We start from the raw sequence: 8,512 nt of genomic DNA, 5'->3' as shown, positions 1-8,512 counted from the left end.
CACAACATGCCTGTTCTCACACTGCCAAAGAAAGCTGTTGATGCCAAGTGCGGCCAGGAGGAACCATTGCTGTGACTGCAGCCCCTCTCTTGGGGCCCTACAAACAGCGCTCCAAAAGGAACCCCTTGGAGCTCTCCTGGGCCAGCGACTCCCTCTGAGTGGGGCCTCTCCCAGCCGGGAACTCTCCCGTTTGCTGCACTCGGGGATCCTGAACAACGACGGAGCCTGGGCCGATCCCCCCACTCCTCCAGGCTCAACCCTTCACCCGCTGGGGAGATGCCAAAGCATCCACAGGGAGTATTTCTTCCCCTCAGGGAAATTCCCTCAGGGGAATTTCTTCCAGGTGCCTTGCACTGACTCTTTGTGTCTGTGTGCACACAGGAGTGCCTGTGCTGGGGAAAAGTGACAGAAATGATGCTCTCGGAGGGGTTGGAGTGCCTTTGATAGCTGAGTCAGTCAGACCTGTAAGTAAGGTTAAGTCATGAGGAATAACCTAAGTTAAATGTTGTTAAGAGTTGTTTTTCTCCTAAGTAGTTATGTTTAATATAAGTTATAAGCTGAGTTAAATACTGTTAAATGTTATTGCTTTGTTAAACTGCAAAGTCATAGGTCATAGGTCAAATACTGATAAGCTCTGTTCTTTTGCTAAATTGTGAAGTTCGAGGTATCACTTAAGGTTAAGGTGGAAGTTAAGGTTAAGTTATAAGTTAAGTCCTGTTAAGTTTGAGCTCTGTTAAGCTTTTGGGCCACATTCCTTTTATCCTTGCCCTCACTGTCCTTGTGTCACACACACACACAGGAACGGTTTTCGATTCCTTTCTGGTTTGATTGCCTGGATTTTGTTTGGTTTTGTTGTTGCTTTGTTTCCTTCGTGTGCTTGAAGTGTCCAGTCAGGAGCAGAGTGACTCTTGCCAAGGAATTTTGTGGTGCTGTCACTTAATATTAAATCTGGTTGTTGCTGATCCCTTGCTGGGGATTTTTTCAGCACTCTCAAGCACTTGTTCGTAACAGGGTGAAGAAGCCCTGGCCCAGGCTCTGGCCCTGGGGGACACGGGGACACTGCCGGGGGGTCCCTGTCCCCCTGTCCCACACCCCAGGGCCCCGGCCCCCCCGCCCCGTGTCAGGCTCTGGGGTCGATCTCGTGGAACATCCTCTGGGGGAGGCTGTGGCGCCGGGGACGAGGGGACCCGGGGGGACAGGGGACCCCGCTGTGCACGAGCAGGGTTGGACTACTCTGGGGGGAGCTGTGAGGGGGGCTGGGGCAGAGTGACCTCCCCAGTGACGTCACACAGCCCCTGTGATGTCACACAGCCCATTGTGATGCCACAGCCCATATTGTGATGTCACAGATAATGTTGTGATATCACACAACCTACCCTGGGATGTCACACAGCCATTCTGTGATGTCACATCCCCTCTGTGATGTCACACAGATACCCTGTGATGGCAGAATCCATTCTATGATGTCACAACCTATGATGTCACAGAGCCTACTCTATGATGTCACAGACAACTCAGTGATGACACACACAACTGCTCTGTGATGTCACAAAGCCCCTTCATGATATCACAGGGCCAGTGCTGGGATACCATTCTGTGATATAAATCTGCACTGTGATGTCACAGAAGAAGATTTGGTGATGTCACAAAGTCACCATGTGATGTCACAGTCTGTTCTGTGATGTCACACCTGGCTCTGTGAAGTTGCTCAGTCACCCAGTGATGTCACAACCCACTCTCTGATGTCACAGAGCCACCTTCCATGATGGCAGAGGCTACTCCATGGCCTCACATCCTACTCTGTGATGTCACAACCCCCTCCATGATGTTACACAATCCTCTCTGTGATGCCATACTGACACTCTATAATGTCACAGCACACAGTTTCACATCACAGCCTGCTCTATGATGTCATACTGCCATGCCATGATGTCACAGCCTGCTCTGTGATGTCACACAGAATCCCTTCTATTATGCTGTTGCTACTCAATGACCTCACACAAGAAACTCTGTGATGTCACAGCCCAACCTATGACCTCACACAGCCCACTCTGTGCTGTCACACAGCCCCTTGCTGACATCACAGCTGCTCTGTGCCTCTAGGACACAGCCACAGAGGTGCCGCTGTGACACAGCCCCCTCTGGGACATCCCCCAGCCCCTGCCAGTGCTGAGCCCCTGTCAGCTCTGTCTGTGCCCTGCTGGTGTCCCTGAGCTGCCCTGGCAGTGCCCCAGCCCTGCTGGGCTGTGCCCAGGAGCTGCTCCTGGCCAGAGCTGTCTCTCTGCAGCGCTGCCCTTGCCAGGAGCTGCCTCTGGGCCAGGAGCCCGGCCCAGCACAGCAGCACAGACACAGCACCAGGACTTTAATGACCCTCTGGGGCTTTGGTGCTCTTTGCATCAGACTCAGTCCCTCAGAGTATCCTCAAAGAACTTCTCAAGAACTCCAAATCAGATTCAAATTTCAAACTTTCTTTAGCTTCTAATGGGTCCCAAGGAGGGACACAACTCATGTGAATGTGTCCCCAGGTTCCAGGTAGAGCAGAACACTGGAAGCAGTGATGACAGGTGGAAACAAGCAAGGGAAAGGTGTCTCTGGTGCTGAGCAAACCTGGATGTGTTTCAGGAATGCAAAGGGCCAAGGCCTGAGCCCCAGCCCCTGTCAAGGCAGATCCTGTCCCTTCCTCCTTGCTCAGGGCTCTTCCCGGGATGGGCTCTGGGATGTGGGGATGTGCAATGCCAAGGGCAGGACCATGGGGCGGCCCCTGCCAGGCTGCTGAGCAGGGACAAGGAGGCAATGAGGCCCCAGGGCTGCAAGGGTCACTTGTCCTCTCGTGGCCTCAGGCCCAGGGCCCAGTATTCGGTGTCTACACCATCAGCGAGAGCAGGGGGCCAGCAGGGGCTGTTGTCTGGGTGCTGCCAATAAAGGGCAGGGGGCAGTCGCAGGGCTGGCAGCCAGCCCGGGCCCTGGTGGCTGCCCAGGCCACGGTGCCGTGACCGCGGCCCCCCTGTCACAGAGCTCTGAGCCCACAGAGCTGCTGCCACCATGGCGAGGGCGCCCGCGTCTCCTCCAGCAGGGCTGCACAGTCGCTGCTGCCCCGGCAGCTTTTGGCCCCACAGAAACAGCAGCAGAGCCTGCTCAGGAATGTGCTCAAGAACAGCAAGTCTACTTTCAGCACTTCCATTGGCTGCTCCTTTAGGGTGATCGCACCACACTCAGAGACACAGAACACCTTCTCCTTCTCCTTTGAGAATTATGTCTGTCCTCTGCACTTTCGCAATGCTCCAGATATTAGCTGCTGGCCTCAGCTAGACATATAAACAATGCTGCATTAAACTTTAAACTCGCCTGCTTTTTATGCAAGGATGCATGAAAAACACACAGAAAAGTCCAAGGAGACATGCGAGTGGCTCTGTAGAGTCTCTCTGTCCTGTGAAATTCAGTAGCTGTTGGTGCTTTTGTACTGCAGCTAATCCCAGCTATGGAAAAAATCATTCCAGGAAAGAGCAACATCATCTGACAGAGACCAAGTGTTGCAGCAGTTGCTCCAGGTGCTCCTGCCAACAGCCCGTGCAGGGAGGAGCACAGCCCCCAGTGCACGTGGGCTTTGGCTCCCTGTGGCACACAAGCCCCCCGGGGCACACGTCTCTGGGGCAGGAGAGGGGCAGCAGCGCTGCCAGGGCTTGGGGGGTGGCAGGTCTGCTTGGGCGGGGACTCTGCCACACCTGCTGATGGCAGCGCTGCCCGGGCCCCAGGGCTCAGAGCAGCATTGGTGCCCTGGCCCACACGTTCCCTGTGCCTGTCACAGCCGCGGGTTTAGGATGGCCAGCAGCCGGGACGTGTCCCAAGGAGGCCGTGACAGCTTCCCTGGAAGGCCCCGTGCCCTTGCCAGAGCGGCTGCCTCGGCAGCCCTGGCGGCTCCTTCTGCTGCCCTGAGCCCGCAGAGCAGGGCAGCGTTTGCTGATGGGCTGAGCCCTTCCTAAAGATCCTGTCGGGCTGCCTTAGACACTTGGGGCCAGGGATTCCTTCCAACCGGGGCCACTTTGGGTGGGCTGGGGACGGCCCCAGGGCAGATGGCAGTGTGTGCAAGGGCCCTTTGTGACACGCTGCAGCACGGTCACTGTGGCATGGAATGGTACTGGGTATCCAAGGGCCTTTGTGACACGTGGTGACATAGGGGCTGGAAGTGATAAGAAAACTCCAGAGTTCTCTGAGCACGCGACGGGACAGAGCGGTGCTGTGAGGAGCCCCCACACAGTGCACTCGTTCTTGTCTGACCCAGAGGTTTTCTGAGGCTTTGTTCCTGCAGCTGACCTTGAGGGCAGAGCACAGGACCTGGTGACCTGTGGCCTTCCGAGGCTTCTGTTCTGCAGGTGCCCTCGAGGGCAGAGCTTGGGAATTGGTGCCCTGGACCTTTTTCAAGGCCTTTGTCCTGCAACTAGCTCCAGTCACTGACATGGAGCAGAGACCCCCGAGAGTACCCAAGATGGCCTGTTTGGAGGAGGAGAAAGAAGGCTCTGGAGCTGCCACAGCAGAGCAGACTGAAGAGGTGGTGCCGTTGCATCCACCACAGGAGGGTGAGTGGCAGAGCGGGGCCACAGTGCTGGAGCCTGCGGCCAGCCTGGCCCCATCCCATGGCTTCCCATCCCATGGCATCCCATGGCATCCCATGGCATCCCATCCCATCCCATCCCATCCCATCCCATCCCATCCCATCCCATCCCATCCCATCCCATCCCATCCCATCCCGTCCACTCCAATCCCATCCCATCCCCTGGGGAAATGCCCATGGACAGGACAGAAGAGGGCCCAGGCAGACACCCCGCAGTGGCCGTGCTCCATCCCCCTGGGGCATCCCGGGGCTGTCCCTGCCTGGGGAGCGCAGGGCTGGGCTGTGTTCTCCGGCCTCTCCCGCAGCCCCTCAGCTCTGGCTGTGCTTGCTCTTTGCCAGATGCAGCCGTGGAGCGCACACAAGAGCAGCAATCCAGCCGTGGCCGCTTCCGCAGAACAGCGCAGGTACCTGCAGCCATGCCCACCTGGGCTGGGCCTGCTGTCCCTGCTCAGCCGAGCACCGTGTGTGGAGCACTCCATGGAACATCCCTGGCTGCTTGCCCTTCTCCTACAGCTCGTTTGAAAATTCATCAAGAGGATTCGGCAGGAAGAGACCATCACCAGGGGCGCTGCGTACAGACCATACTCGCCCATCTTCCAAAGCAAGACCAGTGCTGCCCTGCTGTATATGCTTGTAGAGGAAGATTGTTACCATCCAAAGCAAGTAAGCAGCCTGTGGCCAGGGTTTGATCCCGCAAGGAATTGCTTGGTCTCCGAAGCCACGCCTGCTGGTCCTTGTGAGCCTCTGAAGCCATCGCAGTGTGATGGGAAGGGAAGAACATCTCTGGGGAAGCTGGGGACATTGCTCCCTCTGGCAGCTTTCCAAGTCTCCCTGTGCCTTCTCCAGGTGCCCGCCATGGTGAGGTACATCCACCAGTGGCTCCTGGCCAATGATTCCGCTGAGCACAGGCTGGACAAGACCCTGCTGAATCTCACTGAAGCACTGACAAATGACGCGGTCATGACGCTCCTGCGTGTGGCCCCGTCCTGTGACAGGTAAGGGCCCAGCTGCCCAGAGAGCTCAGGGCTCCCCAGCACATCACCCTGCACAGCTTGGCCCAGGTGTCTAAACAGCAGAGACTTCCAGGGCCCTCTGGCTGCTCCCTTTCCCAGCCCTGGCATGTCAGCCCCCGAGCCTGCTGCCGTGCTCCCTCCCTGCCCCTCAGGGCTCTGTCCCCACAGGGCTGGGCTGCCTGGCTGCTGCTGGCGAGGGATGGTGGGCAGAGGCAAAGCCAGCAGTCAGCCTGGGCCCTTAGAGATGCCCAGGCCACAGTACTGTGTCTGAGACCCGCCCTGAGACAGAGCTCTAACCCTGCAGAGCTGCCATGGCCATGTGGAAGACCATCATGTGCTCAAGCAGGACTGCAAAGCCAGTGCAGCTGACACTCCTGGATGTGCTGGGGAACTGGCCAGTGTGCAGCACGTGCACCTCCGATGGGGACAAAACGGGTGTCTTTGCCCTGGCTGTGAGTTTCTGCAAGTGGCCTTTGCTGGCCCCAAGGCTGCCTCTCCAGCAGCTCTCCATCCTCCTTCCCCCACTGCATCTCCCTGCCTCAGGCACTGGCCTGAAACCTGGCCCAGGGGCAGCTTCAGGGCCACCAGGCCCCCTGCTCCCCCTGCGTCTCTTCGGGCCTCTCCCTGCCACGCTCGGGCCCTGCCACACGGACACCTCGGCACTGAGCGCTCTCTCTGGGCCTTTGTCCTTTGCAGGCAACTCTGGTGATGTGGAAGGTCCTCCAGGTGCCCTGTATCCCACGTATAATGAAGGTGTATTTCCCACACCTGTTTGTGCACCTGCTCTTCCAAGTGTTCTTCAGCACTCTGGATATGCCAGAAGAGGTGGATACCTTCTGGAAGGGATGCCAGGAAGAACACGGCCTTGCCACCAGCCCCAACAGGTGCTCCATCCTAGAGCTCCTGTCCCTGCCACGTGGCCTGGGAAGGAGCCAGTGCTCCCAGTGTGACCTGGGCTTTGCTCTGCACACAGGTTTGCAGTGCGGACCCTCAAGTCCCTGCTCTGCCTTCTCCGCTGTGAGGATGTGGTGGTGGCAATGGAACGCAAGGGTGCCTGGGACACGCTGCTCTGTGCTGACACCCACCACTATGCCGTGGGTCTGCTGGCCAGGTGAGACCCCCTTCTCCCCATTGCTCCAGCCACTTGTGCTCTGTGCCCAGGGTGCCCCACACAGTCCCTGTGGCTGTGGGCCAGAGGCCCTTGTCACTGAGGGATGGCCAAGCAGACTGGAAAAGCCTGGGAGAGGAGGGTGCCCCCAAGGAGCTTCCTCCCAAATGGCCCAGGTCCCCTTGCAGGCTGCTGGAGAAAGACCAGACCTGTGTGAGTGAGTCCTGGGAGAGGTTTACTCTCCTGACTCACAGTCATGTAGACTTTTTCTCCTGCCAGGGAGATGTCCTGTGTCTCCATACCCTCCTGTTCCCGGATCTTTCGCTACCTGCTCCGGCTGCTGAGCACACAGGAGCCACGCTGGGATCTGCCTGCCCTGGCGTTCCTTGTGGAGGTGAGCCTGAAGGCCAGCGCTGCCTGGCTGAGCTGCCTCCCAGCTCTCTGCCCTCTCGTAGCCGCAGCTGCCTGGGACGGTGCCCGTGCCCTGTGCTGCTGCCTGGGCCCAGCCCTGTGCGGTTCCGGGCTGCTGCTGGCCAGGTGCCCTGTCACTGCCCTGTGCCTTTCAGGTCCTCGAGTGCCTGGACTTGAGGGAATGCAGCGACAGTGTTCTGGAGATCATGACAAAGAACCTGCGGAGCGAGGACGGGGAGAGGCGTCACTTGGCACTCCGAGGCCTCGTGGTGCTGGGCAAGAATCCCTTGATGGTGAGAAGGGGGCAGTGGCTGAAGCCCTGCCGGCAGTGTGGGGCTGGAAAAGGCTGTCACTTGGGCTTGGCTGGGCTTTGGGCCCGGGGCAGCTGCTCCCAGCTCTCCTGCCTCCCGCTTCAGCTGCCCGAGTGCTTCGGGACGGGCTTTGGCCTCTAGGCCCTGCTGCAGCCGGGTGGCCTTTCACAAACTTGTGTTCCACACAGGCCGAAAAAATGTGGAGCCTGACTGAAAGTCTTGTGGAGCTCCTGGAGGAAAATGATAGTGACGTGATCAGGATGACCATTCTCCTACTCAGATATTTATTCCTGGATAATGGTACCCCAATACCCAGCTCCCTCGCCCTGCAGCTGGCTGAGGTGCTCCTGCCACTCTTTGACCGCATAAGGCTCTGTGCCCACAGCCACGGCCACTGGCTGCTGCCCGGGCACTTGGTGCCCTGTGGAGATGCAGGCCTGTGCCCTGCTGGACCCGAAGCAGCTGATGCTGAGCTCTTTTGTTCTTGCTTTCATACAGGATGATAGCCAGGTGCAGCTGAGCTCCATGATGGTCTTTCAAGAGATGCTGGAGTTATTAACGGAAGATGGAAAACATGCCCTGAAGTCACCCGTGCACCACAGCCTGCTGCCACTCTACTTCCACTGCCATGATGAGAATCAGATTGTTGCTGAGGTGAGGACTTATGGCTGGCTGCTGTCTCCCTGGCAGGGGGCTGGGCTGCCTCCTGTCCTGGCGCTTTGCAGGCTGCAGCCTCCCCCAGGCTGTGGCATTGGGATGCTCCTGTGCCCTGGGCTGTGGGGCCATCTCCACGTTTCTGCTGCTCTCCAGTGTTCTCGGGAAACGCTGCTTTGTGCAGCCAAGTTCCTGAAGAGGAGGGATATAAAAAAGCTGGTGAAGGAGGAAAAACTGTGGAAGTTCAGCAAGTGCCTGGTAAGGACGACCGAGAATCCCCAACCTCAGCCTGGAGAAGGTGCCTGAGCGAGGTGCTCAGTGTGCGGGGCTGGCAGCTGTGCCCCTGCCCGCTGCTGCACCCAGAGGCGGCGCGGGCTCTTCTCCAGGCTGCTGTGGGCCCGAGCCG

At 58.2% G+C, this 8,512-nt stretch overlaps 1 protein-coding gene across 1 annotated transcript; it reads left to right on the top strand.

Annotated features, from left to right (window-relative positions):
- Positions 1-5,569: 5,569 nt before the first annotated feature.
- LOC135278289 (maestro heat-like repeat-containing protein family member 7) lies at positions 5,570-7,593 on the top strand. The gene is made up of 7 exons (XM_064384846.1): positions 5,570-5,604; positions 5,927-6,074; positions 6,319-6,506; positions 6,596-6,733; positions 7,010-7,124; positions 7,297-7,434; positions 7,558-7,593. Exons 1-7 carry the CDS (start codon positions 5,570-5,572, stop codon positions 7,591-7,593), a joined length of 798 nt encoding a protein of 265 aa, XP_064240916.1.
- The last annotated feature ends 919 nt before the right edge of the window (positions 7,594-8,512 follow it).

Source organism: Passer domesticus, chromosome 11, assembly GCF_036417665.1.
Source record: "Passer domesticus isolate bPasDom1 chromosome 11, bPasDom1.hap1, whole genome shotgun sequence".
In the NCBI taxonomy this organism is placed as follows: Eukaryota; Metazoa; Chordata; class Aves; order Passeriformes; family Passeridae; genus Passer; species Passer domesticus.
Note: the sequence above shows the minus strand (reverse complement) of the source record. Positions and strands in the feature narration are given on the sequence as shown.